The sequence below is a fragment of the Somniosus microcephalus genome, chromosome 30, assembly GCF_052327205.1.
Source record: "Somniosus microcephalus isolate GS21.2 chromosome 30, FLI_Smic_1.0, whole genome shotgun sequence".
In the NCBI taxonomy this organism is placed as follows: Eukaryota; Metazoa; Chordata; class Chondrichthyes; order Squaliformes; family Somniosidae; genus Somniosus; species Somniosus microcephalus.
The window spans coordinates 31,049,313-31,064,788 of record NC_141016.1 but is presented as its reverse complement, the minus strand read 5'-3'; the positions used below and the strand labels follow the sequence as shown (position 1 = coordinate 31,064,788).

The window sequence follows — 15,476 nt, the reverse complement described above, 5'->3', positions numbered from 1 at the left end:
GATCCCAGGCACTCCGTACTATATAGGTGGAAACTCTTGCTCCCACAATTATTCCTGCTTGCAGTAATGCAATAGCCGGAATAGTAGTATGACTCTCCTGGAAGGAACTCGGTGGATAGGCCCCCAAACACTTTTTTTTTTTAAAGCAAACATTATTCTGCTGCCTGGGTCCCCAAAGATCAGCATCAAATGCCAACTACAGTTATGCTTCACTTTCACTCTGAGGAACAGAAAACTCAAACAACAACTTGTATTTATATAGCGGCTTTAATGTAGTAAAACGTCCCAAGGCGCTGCACAGGAGTATTAGAAGACAGAAAAATTGACACCGAGCCACATAAGGAGAAATTAGGGCAGGTGACCAAAAGCTTGGTTTAAGAAGCGTCTTAAAGGAGGAAAGAGAGGTAGCGAGGCAGAGAGGTTTAGGCAGGAAATTCCAGAGCTTAGGGCCCAGGCAACAGAAGGCACGGCCACCAATGGTGGAGCGATTCTAATCAGGGATACTCAAGAGGGCAGAATTAGAGGAGCGCAGAGATCTCGGGGGGGTTGTGGGGCTGGAGGAGGTTACAGAGATGGGGAGGGGCGAGGCCATGGAGGGATTTGAAAACAAGGATGAGAATTTTTAAATCGAGGTGTTGCTTAACCGGGAGCCAATTATTTCTTCACTCCCATTCCAAAGAACACAACCACTTCTCGTGCTATTCAGAATTTTTACACAGCTCTTCTGTATTCTTTAAAAAAATACTAAAATTGTCCTTGTTTGGGTGAGCTCCTGGAAGAATGACCAGCTTGGTGGTGCAAAGGTTTTTATCTGCAGTTTATAGAAAACCAATCAGAACATTTTGTTAGCAAATACATTGTCAAATCATCTCATTATAATGTAACATGAAAACTCCACACAAACACACCGCCCTCAGTCTTATTATCTTCCTTTATCTATCCGTTTAGATTAACCTTCAAGTTTTGATGGAAACAAGATATTACCTTTACAAAAAAAAGGTGCAGTATAACAGGGTTCAAAATACTTAGTGTCCAAGCCAGCACTGAGTTACACACCTAATATTACAATCATCGAAGAGTTAAAAAGTTTATAAACCTGCAAATGTTTCGCTCAACCGCCCCACCCCCAAATGTCAACTTCATTCCAATATACTTTAAAGCATAATCTCCTCATTCCCTTTATTACAATTTGCAATGATAGAACTTGTTTACATTTACACACTCAGTCAACACAGCAGTCCCCTCTCCAACAGGTGTACTTAAGGACACTAAGGCATTGGATGTCCATTTCCCCACGCAGCCTCCATAGCACATGTGCTGACTGACACTGGGCCACAGTTCCGGAGTGCCAGCAAGCCCCGGATTCCTCATTGAAATGGCTACTTTTCGTGCGAGAGCCCAGACCAAGTCACACGCCATCATGATTTGGAAATATATCGGCTGTTCCTTCATCGTCGCTGGGTCAAAATTCTGGAACTCCCTCCCTAACCGCACTGTGGGAGCACCTTCACCACACGGACTGCAGGGGTTCAAGAAGACAGCTCACCACCACCTTCTCAAGGGCAATTAGGAATGGGCAATAAATGCTGGCCTTGCCAGTGACACCCACATCCCATGAACGAATAAAAAAGATACCTCGTTAGCGGCAATATGTTTACATCTTTCTAGCAGTAGTTACTGGATTGGTATCAGATGCTGGAACCCCAGCTGATTTTTGCTAGTAGTGCCCCAGTTGCTATCCCTCATGAAACCCAGTAACTCAGTACAAACCTGGGCCTTTCTTGATCTATACAATTCAGTACCACACTGAGCAAGAATATACTCACTAAGCTGCCATTAGGTTCCTCACTCGTACTGGGATAATGGGTGTCTCCTGGGTAAGATCCAACAGCTGGGCAAATCACACAAAGTGAACTCCTAATCTGTAGCTCCATGAGTCATGTCTTAGCATTAACAGATGAAATACTAAATTATGGACGCTAACATCTGGTTAGTTTAATTATGGAGCTCTGCATAAATGTTACTAAAAATATCAAAATGTCCTTTCTAGAATTGTGGTTGCTAGTTCACTCTTCACTGATGGGTCTGAACTTTGAGCTACAAATCATAGCGACATTTTTTTTCCCCCCCAATCTAAATTTTGTCCCACTTTGGATTCATTCGCTTACCAATTTTCATCTCCTCCCCTGCTCCTGAAGAGGACTCCTTTCTGAGGTCACGTTCCACAGGTGCTCAATGCCCTTTGGTCCGTCACCCCAATTGCCATTCTTCAGGTACAGTAGCCTGGAGTTTACGATACTAGACTAGAAACAAAGGTCATCAGCTCTAACCCCAACACAGCAATCTGTGACACTCGAGTTCAACAAACCACAGGCTAACTCTAAAAACTCTTGAATTGTTGTAAAAACTCAACTGGTTCACTGATGCTCTTTTTAACACCCTCCAAAGTGGTCGGGCACAATCATGATAGAAAAACAAAACAATAAGAGAAATATCAGATGGACCTATTGCAACAACCAGGCATCAGTTCAGGACAAGACTTGGGTGATCCTTGCTAACACGTGGGGTCTATTATCCCAAAGACTAGACCAACAAAGGCCACATAATCGTACACTCTTTCAGCAATAATTCCAGACTCCTCCACCATCATTCTTGGGTAAGTGGCAGGATAGTCCCATAAGAGGGTTGCACAGTAGCAGTCAGCGGGCGTGTTTCTGGGAGTCCTTAACATTGACTCTGGACCCCAAGACATCTCATGGCTTTAGGTTAAACAAAGCCACGGAAACCTCCTGCTAATTACCACGTACCACCCTCCCCTCCCCTCCCCGCCACTGTACTCCTCCATGTTGAACACCACTTGAAGAAAGCACCAAGGGAAGCAAGGGCACACAAAACACTCAAATGTTCACCATCAGTGGCTTGGTAGTACAGTACCACTCCTGATTTAACTGGCCTGAAAACATTCGTAATTGCCAGACTGGGCCTCCATCGTGTGGTGAGGACATAACCTGCTTGATCTCGTCCTCACCAACCTACCTGCCGCAGACACATCTGTCCGCAATAGCACTGGTAGGAGTGACCACCGCAAGTTCTTGTGAAGACAAAGTCTTGGCTCCATCGTGAAGGCATCCTCCACCATGCAGTGCGCTTTTACCACTGTGTTTTGGGGGACAGACTAAGGGCAAATCTAGCTGCCCGAAACTCGGTAGAATCCAGCACGAGTACAAGAGACCAGGCTGAAACATTTGTAAGTGTTTTTAAACCAAAAGTGAATGATTCTACTCGGCCTCCTCCTGAGGTCCCACCATCATAGATGCCAACGTCCAGCCAATGTGGTTCACACAATGTGACATTAAGAAGTGGTTGGAGACACAGCAAAAATGATGGACCCTATCGATAATAAAACTTAAGATTGCGAATTATACCACGTAGGTGATTGCACATCAGCTTCCAAACTTTGAACTGGAAACAGACAAAATCACCGTCAAACCGGAAAGGAAAAGATTTGCTTACGCACGCATTGCTGAAATAGACCCAGGTGTTAATGGCCCAACAGTGTAAAACAGAATGGCAGAGTAAGCTTTCAACGGAAGAAAAATCCTCAAGGAGCTGGACTGACAGGTGTATGCAGGACAGTGGAGCTTTTACCCCTACAGCACACTTCAAGAAAAGCAAATTAAGTACAAAAAATAAGTATCCTTCACACCTGCTTGCAGTCAAGCCCAGCCATGGAGGATAGGCAGCAGAATGTTTTCTTTCCTGGTTACAATGAAAATGTTAGTCTATGTAATTTTTTAAAGAAAAGAAAAAACAAAAGCATGCAAGTACATATCTTAAAACAGGTGTCAAAATAAAATGCGTACATGTAAAGTCATGCATCATAGGGTCTCCACCAATACGCCTCTTCCAGTCAGTTACGTGGTCAAAGGTTTTGTGTTTCCGCTTCTTGGCTGTTCACATCTTTTGAGCCCCTCTCTCCAAATAAAACGCAACTGACCCAGTGAACTAAAACACACAGGCTATGGCTAACTGTCCCAATTGGTCTGAAAACGGGCTTGGCATAATCCACACCAGTCACACGATTCCCTTCCGCTTTGGCCTATCTATAAGTCGTATCTCATTCTTTCCTTTGCCCCAACCCAGACACATTTGCCATTTTGTTGGCCATTTTTTGATGTCCATTTCCAGGTGCAGACAGTTTGAGATACAGCAGATTTCTTTCCACTCCATGCTGCTCAGTTTTATATTCCTCAATAAGAGAAAACATGTACCAGGACAAATTCTTGCCCTTTAGTTTATTAAGGGCCAGAAACACAGCCACAGATGTGTCATTTCACATGCCCATACTGGCAGTGGAATGGGTAGTCCAGCGGAGAGTTCAGGATCGGCTTCGGTCTTTGTGGTTCCCCACTATCATCTTACTGTAGAGTTTCTGCTGCTCCTCTTTGTAGGTGTCCTTCACCTTTTCTCTCTTGAGGCCGCCATCCCTGAAATGCGCAGACACACCAGGTTAAACCCAGGTTCTATACTTAGATTTGGGAGCCCAGGAACTCCCAAAATATAATAACCAGCATTGAAAACTGAACTGGGAAATAAACTTCAGCAGGATTCAGCCAACGCCTCCTGCAAGACCATGATTCACACTCAATTTCTAAAGCAGAAGCATGTCCAGTTTATTGGGATGTGGAGCCCGCTACTGCTTTGAGTTCTTCTGTTTACTTCGCGGGACTGCTTCACAACAGTTGGCAACATTAAACTGAGGAAAGCACAGCAAGTCCGACATGAACACAGTTGCTCAAACGTCTCCCCCAGTCTGGTTGCTCACCTCTCTCTCGATATCAGGGACGGTTATAGCATATCAAGTTGTAAAGACTGCAGCTAGAACAATGTGATCATTTGCTGTCTCACGAGGTAAATCTGTAGCGCTGAAACATAAACAATGGTGCAACTGGCCTGTGGAAGCTAAAAATCCTGGGCAACAATAGGTCTGTTTAACATGAGATTCAGAACCTGGCCTGGAACCGAACTCGCCATCAAAATTCATACAGGACTAAACAAATTTGGCTACTGGACATAGACTGATGGCATCAGGGTTTCCCAAAAGTGTCAGTGTTGCTACAGAACAGAAGGCATTTTTCACCAACTAAAGAGCCATGTTCTTGTGGTAAGCACTTAATATATTCAACAACTTTATCGACATCAATGAGAGAGAAAGGTTCTGTGCAGTACTGAGGGTATGTAAGTGAGGATCTTGGCCTCTACTGGCACCGACTCCTCCACAGTCATGCTAACACGACTTAAACTGTACAAATTCTTCTTTGTTCATACGGTGGGTGCAGCTGCCACGTAAGATGCATAACCATCAAACCCCAGTAGATTTCATTCATCAGCAAATACTCAGAAAGACAATACTCAAGCATCCTTCTTTCAACGGAGTGGCCCCACATTTAGGACCACCAAAAGTGGTCACTTTTACTTGTAGACTGAGCTAAAAGGCACTTGTTGTTGAGGGCAGAGGATTTTAAGCAGTGGAGGAGAGGAGACTTGGGGTGGGGGGTGGGTGTGGGAGCAAAGATGGCTATGGCTAGAGTTACAAAGGAGAGCTCAGTAGGGAGCTGCCAGCCTGGTAGCCTTCCTTCTTGTTCACTGTAACTGTTTGAGAAATCACCTCTAATATTCAATGTAATGCAATTAGGTCACTCATAAAATAATCAAGTTTGGACTCACTCATGTAACTAACTTTTATTTTTTTTATTTTTTTTTAAAGTGACACAGTCATGGCATATTCTCATAAGGGAAGCAGAATAAGGCAACAAACTGGAAGGAATTTACTTACCACAGTAAATCTACAAGACCACCTTGTCTAGCGATTGCAGCTTTCACACGATTCGCAAACTGTACTGCCTCCTCACCTTCCTGTGCAACACAAAGAAAGCATTTAAATCAGTGCTGTTCTACAGGGCCTCTCAGTAAGTGACGATACATTGCTGCCTCATCTGTATGAACCATATGTGGTATGTGGATCTCAAACAACACAACAAATGGGTTAACCTACACAGAACAAAGCTCGTGGAAATGCCTTCACTGGAACATTAAAGTCTGTTCAGCAATCACAGTACACCTTATAAGCAGAATTACTGCAATGTAAATTAGATGCAAATGGATCTTAAGTAATGTCACACATAAACAATAGCACTGCCTTAAAAAAATTAGGGTATTAGTGGTAGAATGTTCCATTAAAATTCTCCATTTTTCATACCACAATTTATCACAAATGGTGCAAGGAATTCTGCCCCCTCTCCTGAAAGAGCTGACCTTTTCCTGGATTACAGTTTCATGGGAATTTTCTCCTACTCTTGTCCAAAGCCGAGTCCGGAGAGAGTGTCGAGAACTGCTCAAACACGGGACGCCTCACAGCAATCTGCCATCACCGGACACCATTGCAGCAATGGATAGTGATCAGGAGCAAGAACGGTGGCTGATTGTCACTTCCCTCACCCAGAGGTAGTGAGGCCAGTCTAATCCTCCGAGTGCTGCCCCAGCACTAGCCAGAAAACTGCTGAAACCAGGGATTGTGAAGAGATCAAATGTAATATGAAATAGTAATCTTAAAAGTAAAATTGATTTGGAATCTTGCTTTATTTTTATGTATATGTATGTTTGGTATTGATATACTGTACTCGATTGTGTTTGTAGGCTATTAGACATATAATCAATTCAGACTGGAGGCACTAGCAAATATCAACAGATTTTGCTTTTAATATAACAAGATTTGAACGAGCATGACTCAAGGTTCTGTGGGAGAGCCGGATGGAACAGTGAAGACTGTTTGGCCGCGAGTTTGCTGACTTCAGCGGGTCCGTGGCGGGCAATGTCGGTGGAGAGTCGTGGCCTCGCTGCTGGCTCCATCCCGCTCTGTGACATGACTTTCCCTTGATCAAGCCCGCCCAGTGCGTTTCCCGGCCAATTAGAGGAAGCGGGTCTGGTGATGTCATTTGATGACACATCATCAGCCGGTTTTCTTAAAGGGACCATGGCCAAATTTATTTTGACATTTGCGCTGTCAGTGTTCTACAGCATTGAGGTGCTGCAAACACTGACAGTGACTGCACAAAGGCACAGGACTGCACCCAGGCTCCCCCATGACTCCCTCCATATGCTTATGGAAGGATTCACAGCACGTAGGGAGGTCCTCTTCCCTTGGGCGGAAGACACCTCCCCAGTTGATCAACACAGCCTGGTTGCACATTGCAGAGGAGGGCACAAGCAGGGATGTGGTCAGGAGGACCTGGGTGCAGTGGCGCAAACCTTTCAATGATCTCAGTAGATCACGAAACGTTAGTACAAAACCACACTTAACCTCATCCTGCTGTGCGCTCATCACATCCCCATCACTCTGCCTTCCCTACCCTACTCCTGCACATTCTTACTCACACCAACTTACCTTGCACCTCCACCCATCCCTCTCTAACTATTTTATCACATCCCCATCTCACGAGCCACCCCTCACACTCACCCTCATCCTAGTACAATCATACCAACTAACAAGTTTCTGTTAATGTGGTATCAAACATTGAAATCTTTATTTTCAACACTTTGCGCTCTTGGACAGATTTGTGTGCACCTTTGGAAGTGGATTAGTGAATTGCAGCGAATGGTGAGACACAACAGTAGCCCCGCAATGGTGATGAGTGTGAAAGGAATGGCTTGGGCATTGTAGTGATGCTTTATGGTGTTGGCGTGGGGTGGTGCCAACCTGGCGCATCATGTAGCAGCCAGGGTGTACAGCATCAAGTGAAGTAAATCTGGCCATGGTGAGGCCATCCCTGGTGTCCCTGGCAGCAATGTGGTCGGGTGTTGCTGCACAGAACAGAGGGTATCATCAGTTGATTGCGGAGAAGGTGCCGTTGTTGGCGCTGCTGGTGTTGGGGCTGATCGTGGTGGGATTCTGAGGACCACGATCAGCCCCAACACCACCAGGTGAGAGATTATAAAGGGCACCCATGCTGATGGAAGAGGGGGCAGGTGAAATTGAGACGACAGAAGCGATGTCAATGGTGAGAGAGGTTGTTCCAACGAGGTGACACTGGATAGAGAGTTTTCTCCAAACACTTGCAACCTGCATAAAGATCAAACTGTCTTCCAAATGCAGTAAGCAACAGCTTCTGAGCTTGGAAAGTGAACAGCTGTGAAGTGGGAGCTTTTATAGCACATTTCAAGCTGTCAAGTAATCAGCTGATTCAATGGCCATTCAACTCCCGCCCAGCTTAACAGATGTGATCCCCGAGCAGCAAGGACCCCTTGGGCGAGCACATAAAATCAAAAGGTGGGCTCAAATGTATTCTTAATGATCTGTGAACAAGGTCATAATTACCTGAACTGGGTCCCCCGCCGCTGCGTGTCGGGTCTGCTCAGCGCTGACAGACTCGACATTGGGAAAGGCGGGTGACAGCAGGGTTCCCGACCCGCTGGGGAAAAAAAGCTTTCCCACCCGACCCGCCACCGATCGCGCCCGCTGACCTCCCGCAAAATCTCGGCCTTTGTCTTTCTAGGTTCGCAAGCTAAAAACAAATTGCCATTTTACGATGGGAGACATGCCGCTTGGGTCCAGTGGAACAGGAAGCTGGATAAGCAACAGCAATCTGTTATCCAAGACTATATGGATGGCACGCTAAGGAAATTGTAGCTCCAATTAGGGATATTCATATAGCATGGCTGTGGAAAGCATGGAGACACAAGGACAACTTTCCGAGATTATAGCCATCAAATGGAATGTTTTGTTTGAAAAGGGAATAACACTGTGTTGTTCGAAGGCTCTTTGTCCTTTCATTAATTTCACTCTTCAAATGTTTTATTCGTACTTGTTTGCTTGACAGTTCTAACCCAGGTCACATGGGCTGTACCTTGTCTGGGGTTAGAATGCACCCCAGAAAGAGACAGCTTGCCAGCTACAGTTAAAAGGACATCTTTTGGAGCCTTCCAAAGTCTGATAGCTTATGGACACAGCTTGTTACATTATGAATCTTACTGTATAACTATAATATTGTAGGAATATTACAATAAGTATTCCTTTGTAGAAACTCTTATATGTTGAATATTTTACACTCATTTAGTATACGAGTTGTAGTATTGTGGAATCTACATTTTAAAAATAAAGCCTGACTGACCACCTGACTCCCCAGAGCCTTTCCACCATCGACAAGGCACAAGTAAGGAGTGTGATGGAATACTCTCCACTTGCCTGGATGAGTGCAGCTCCAACAACACTGAAGCAGCTCAACACCATCCAGGACAAAGCAGCCTGCCTGTTGGCCCCCCATCCACCACCTTTAACTCCCTCCACCACCGGCGCACCGTGGCTGCAGTGTGTACCATCTACAAGATGCGCTGCAGCAACTCGCCAAGGCTTCTTCGACAGCACCTCCCAAACCCACGACCTCTACCAACTAGAAGGACAAGGGCAGCAAGTGCATGGGAACACCACCGCTTGCAAGTTCCCCTCCAAGTCACACACCATCCTGACTTGGTAGTATATCGCCGTTCCTTCAGCATCGCTGGATCAAAATCCTGGAACTCTCTCCCTAACAGCACTGGGGGAGCACCTTCACCACACGGACTACAGCGGTCCAAGAAGGCGGCTCACCACCACCTTCTCAAGGGCAATTAGGGATGGGCAATAAATGCTGGCCTTGCCAGCGACACCCACACCCATGAACAAATAAAATAAAACAAAGAATTTTTTTTTTTTTTTTTTTTTTTTTTTATAAAGCATTGCTCTACTCCCCAGAATCCTCGTCTCCTTTCTCCACACACCCACGAAGCAAGAGGTTACCTCACGTGTCATTGGCGGCAGATACCAGACACTGCAGACAATCGCCCAGCTCGTCATCATCCTCAGGAGGTAGTTCACCATCCCATACTTGCTGCTATTCCAGAACGCTTCTCCAAATCGAGGATCATACTGGCAATAAGAAAAGCACAATACAGGAAAAACAATTAAAAGAATTAAGTAGGTCAAAGTGACAGTATTAGAGGCTGGACAACGTGTTTAATAGGTCATCCTTTCACCTTTGAAGCCTCGGCTCAATTGAGCTCAGATGGATGGGATGGGAGTGTCCTCTGACAGCAATCAACAGATGAGAACAGCCAATAATTTGGCACTAACCGTCAATCTCACAAAGTTGCCAAAGGATAATGACATGAGAAATAGAAATGCTCCAAGACTAGGACTGAGCTTATTTTAAGTAGAGTGAAAGGGGTTTTACTTTGCCTCTAACCTGTGATGTACCCACGCTAACTGTGCCTGATGGGGCTGTGGAGAGGGAGTTTTACTCTGCACCAAATTCGGGTTGCATCTCAGACGTACTCAAGTCAATCCCTGCACACCTTTCAGCTCCTTTTAGCTGGCCCACAAAACCCTTGCTGGTTTCTTTCTTCTTTCCGTGTTGGTGCGCAAGGCTGACTTTACTCAGCCTTGGGTCCTTAAACTTCCCATGGCGTAGAGGTCCGCAAGAAGATGCTCCCTGATTGGTGTATTTAGATCAAAGACAGAACCTTCCTGCACCAATCAAGTCTCAGCTTTTACCAACCCTTCAGACCATGGAAGTTTAAGATTCCAAGCTTTCAAACTTCAGGTAGCAGAGCGGAGGTGGTGGTGTTGGGAAAAGCAGCAGGGTAGATCACAGTGGGGACCAAGTGATGGTGGAGGGCAGCTCAGGCTACAGACTGAAGTGAAAAGTATAATGGCCCAGAAATTCGGGTCTCCACGGGTGAGTACGCGCTGTGTACTCACCCGTAGGCCCAACGGAAGTGCCGGTTTTGTGCATGCACTGCGCATGCGTGGGATACCGGAACTTCCGTTCCCTTAAAGGAAAGGGTTCAGAGGTGAAACGCGTGCGCCAGAGAGGCAGCGCGTACGCCTTGATCTTCCGGTTTTTTTGCAGGTTTCTCCGGGAGGGTAAGTCTCCAGGGCCTAGAAATTCAGTAAGGCCCCGCCAGCTCGCTTGCGCCCAAAAGTTAGCGCTGCGCGCGGAGCCAGTTGCGACCGTCAGAAATTCAGTTTTTGCGCCCCAAGTCGGAACCGGGCGCTATTCCAGGGTGTGCCCGCCCCCGCTTGGGGCGCTGAAACTGAATTTCAGCGCTGTAGGTGCTGCTGCGCCACCCGCTGCGGAGCGGCAGGCTGTGGTACTGCAGGCCTCCTCCTTCTCTTAAGGGGGAGGTGCATGCAACGGGGAGCTCGCCGCTTGATAGTGCCGGCAAATGAGCCCGGCACCGCGGAGAAGTGCCGGGCTCGCAGAAAGCAGCCGGCAATGCCGCGGGGGGGGGGGGGAAGGAGGCCGGGGAAGGAGGTGCGGGCAGGCGGCCGCCGAAAAAGCGGCCGGCCGCACCTCCGCCTTAACTAGCGCCACTAAGGCTGCAGGACGGCCACGGTTGTAGAACGTTGTTTGCGGCCGCTGCGGAAGAGGCGGCCGCAACTAAATATGGGGGTCGGGCCGGTATCGGGGTGGAACCGGGGCACTGCGCACACCGATGACGTCATCGGTGCCGGCGCAGCGCTACCGGCTACCGCCGCCATTACCGCTGCGCTGAATATCAGCGCAAACTCCTCTATTGGCGCAGAAGCCCTCTTTGGGCGGTAACTGGGCGCAAAGCTGGCGGGGCCTTACTGAATTTCTAGCCCCAGGAGTTACACATGTAAAACGCAGGCGCAAGGCCTGCTTTTAACAAGGTAAGTGGTGAATTAATTAAAATTAAAACATTTTTTCCACAGGTTTATTATTTTGAAATACTTTAAAGGTAAGTTTATTTTTAGCCCTGTTAGAAAATGTATTTTTTTTTAAACAAATTTAAATTATTGTTTAAAATAGTTATTTTAAAAATGTGATTTAAAAAAAAATGTATTTGAAATTTGAATGATGTTTTGGGGCTTATAGTATTTATAGTTTAGGTAGCTCTTCCTGTCAATTTTATGAATGAAGCATTCCCTGCTGCCATTGGCTCTCCATGGCCCACATGACCCCAGGGGACGCATCGAACTAACTGCGCCCCTGGGATATGCAAGCACTGCGCGCCGGCAGTTGGAGGAGGCCCAGGATCGGAATCCCACGCGGGCCCACAGCTCAACGGCCGGTGCGCTAGGTAAGTGCAGGTCGGAGGCTTGCACCCGCGGGAAGCCTCCGACCCGAATTTCTGGGCCAATGAGATGCAGACAGACAGCCAATTGCTGCAGGGGAGATTTAGATGTTTGTGCAGATTGGGACCTTGCAGTTTTGCGTGATGGCAGTCTCACAATTTTTGCATTTGGGAGGTCATACATTTCTGTGTAGATATGGTCCACTCACTGTGGCACGTTTATCTGGCCCCTGCTCTTGAATACTGGATACTACTGCTGTTTGAATGTGGGTAGAGGGACCTTTATTTTGCATCTAATCTAGGGCCGAGTTGAAAATTTTTATTAGGTGCACTGCACACCAAGAATGTTGTTCTTCCATTCTCCATCTCCTTAATGAGTGCAAAAATTAATCATAAATATTCAAATTAAAAATTAAAGAGACCAGCATGGTGATGCTGGTTACAGGACAGTGCCACAGAATCCAAGGGTTCAAACTCAATTCTTCACTTGAAATATTTCCTGATCTGCGCTGCACCAGATGGGGAGGTGTCAGGTGTGAGCCATGCGTCTTCCCGGGAGGGGGTGGGGGGGCGGGGTGTAGGAGTGAGCGAAAGTTGGATGAGGATGATATTGCAAAACCACTACCGATTGTCTACTTGGTGTACTGGCAGTCAACAAAGGGACTCACCCTCGTAGTGGCAGATGTGTAGATTCGAGTCAGGGAGCACAAACATTAACTGTTCACCCCCGAGCAACACTAATGTGCTTCCCCCTCCATTTCATCTGAGCACCCAGGACACTCCTTGAAACTTACCGCTTTGACCAAACATTTGGCCACCTGTCCGAATATCTCATGTGGCGCGCTGTCAAATTTTGTCCGATAACGGTCCTGTGAAGCGCCTTGGGACGTTTTATTAAATGCAAGTTGTTGTGTGCAATTTGGCGGCCGCATTTCCTACATTACAACAGTCCAAGAGTACCTCATTGGCTGTAAAGCGCTTTGGGACTGCAGTCGTGAAAGGCGCTATATAAATGTAAGTTCTTTCTTTTTGAGGTGAATTATAGTTCTCCAACAACTGCTAAGTGACAAAGACCAGGAATCACAGCTGGGACTTGCTGGTATATATATCAATGATACATCAAGCAGTGCAGGAAATCTCTCATTCATATTAATACAGAAATATCACTGAGGATCTGTAACAGGGTCAACCAGCGTGGCTGCATTCACAGCTCCCACGATGCAGAAACATTTACTCTGCAAGTGTCTTGTGTCCCATTTGGTGAGGGAACTTTACTGGAAGAATATTGCCATCTAGTGGGTACAAAGAAGAACTACACAAAACTCTCCTTTTCTAATGGATCGTAGAAGATAATGGGCCAGGAATTCGGGTCCCCACGGGTGAGTACGCGCTGTGTACTCACGCATAGGGCCAACAAAAGTGCCGGTTTCGTGCATGCGCTGGAAACCGGAACTTCCGTTCCCTTGAAGGAAGGAGTTCAGAGGTCAAAAGCGTGCGCCAGAGAGGCAGCGCGTACGCCTGGAACTTCCGATTTTTTTGCAGGTTTCTCCGGGAGGGTAAGTCCCTAGCAGCTGCACGTTTAAAAAGCAGGCGCAAGGCCTACTTTTAACAAGGTAAGAGGTTAATTAAGTAAAATTAAAACTTTTTTTTCCCCCCACAGGTTTATCATTTTAAAATACTTTAAAGAAACGTAAGTTTATTTCAGCCCTGTTAAAAACTTTAATTTTTTCAAAAATTTAAATTTTTGTTTAAAATAGTTAATTTATGCAATTTATCGTTATTTTAAAAATGTGATTTAAAAAAAAAATTATTTGAAGTTTTACTTAGGCTTTGGGGCCGATCTCTATTCATAGATTTGACAGGTCCCTGCTCCGATTGGCTCTCCATGGCCCACGTGATCCCAGGGGACGCTGCGAACTAACTGCGCCCCTGGGATACGCAAGCACTGCGCACCGGCAGCTGGAGGAGGCCCAGGATCGGAATCCCCCGCGGCCCCACAGCATAACGGCAGGCGCGCTAGGCAAGTGCAAGTCAGGGGCCTGCGCCCGCGGGAAGCCTCCGACCCGAATTTCTGGCCCGTACAGCACAAGAGGCGTCTATTTAACCAACTGTATCCCTTGCTGGAGCGTTGCTAGAGCAATCCAGAAATAATCCCACTGTCCTATTTTCTTTCCAAAGCCCTGTACCTCTGTTTGCTTCAAGTGTTTATATACTCTTCCCTTAAAAGATAGAATGATCTCTGCCTCAACTACTCTGTGTGACAAAGCATTCTGTGCTCCAACAACCCTGAGTCAAGAAATTTGTCCTAACTTGCCTCCTCGCTTTCATTGACAATTTAAAATGGAGAACTCCTCATTGCTGACGCTCTAACCGCAAGGGGGATGGAGTATAAAAACAGGGAAGTCTTGCTGCAGTTATACAGGGTATTGGTGAGGCCACACCTGGAATACTGCGCGCAGTTTTGGTTTCCATATTTAAGAAAAGATATACTTGCTCTCGAGGCGGTTCAGAGAAGGTTCACTCGGTTGATTCCGGAGATGAGGGGGTTGACGTATGAGGAAAGGTTGAGTAGGTTGGGACTCTACTCATTGGAGTTCAGAAGAATGAGAGGCGATCTTATCGAAACATATAAGATTGTGAGGGGGCTTGATCGGGTGGATGCGGTGAGGATGTTTCCACTGATGGGTGAGACTAGAACTAGGGGGCATAATCTAAGAATAAGGGGCTGCCCTTTCAAAACTGAGATGAGGAGAAACTTCTTCACTCAGAGGGTAGTAAATCTATGGAATTTGCTACCCCAGAGAGCTGTGGAAGCTGCAACATTAAATAAATTTAAAATGAAGATAGACAGTTTCCTAGCAGATAAGGGAATTAGGGGTTACGGGGAGAGGGCAGGGAAGCGGACGTGAGTCTAGATTCGGATCAGCCATGATCCTATTGAATGGCGGAGCAGGCCCGAGGGGCCGTATGGCCTACTCCTGCTCCTACTTCTTATGTTCTTATGTTCACTCTTCACCCCATCAGAAAACGCTCAGAACTTTTTTTTTTTTTTTTTTAAAAGCATCAATCTCCTCTTGGTCTTCTCCGCTCCAGTGGGAATAATCCCAGGATCTCGCGTTAATGATTTGGATATGGGGCTAGAGGGAGTGTTTGTCCAAATTTACAGAGAATACTAAAAGAGGGAGCAGAGTAAATAACAGAGGAGTCAACAAAGCTGCAAAGGGGGTATTGGCAAGATGGGCAAAATGTGGAATGCAATGTCAATATATGTGAGGTGGTACATTTTGGCTAAAAAAAAAGTAATAATTATACTTTGAATGGGGAAGGCTGTGTGATATGGAGGA

The 15,476-nt window shown here is 46.3% G+C and overlaps 1 protein-coding gene across 2 annotated transcripts in view; it reads right to left on the bottom strand.

Moving 5' to 3' along the window:
* Nucleotides 1-248: 248 nt before the first annotated feature.
* The window catches only part of LOC147098093 (glycerol-3-phosphate acyltransferase 4), a 179,910-nt gene continuing 164,682 nt past the window's right edge, over nucleotides 249-15,476 (bottom strand). For both annotated transcript variants that reach the window (XM_085971325.1, XM_085971324.1), the window contains 3 exons: nucleotides 9,833-9,961; nucleotides 5,837-5,916; nucleotides 249-4,487 (listed from right to left, as the gene is read on the bottom strand). In XM_085971325.1, the coding sequence (XP_085827451.1) occupies nucleotides 4,379-4,487; nucleotides 5,837-5,916; nucleotides 9,833-9,961 (318 nt within the window). In that variant the 3' untranslated portion in view covers nucleotides 249-4,378. The remainder of the gene's footprint in view (nucleotides 4,488-5,836; nucleotides 5,917-9,832; nucleotides 9,962-15,476) is intronic.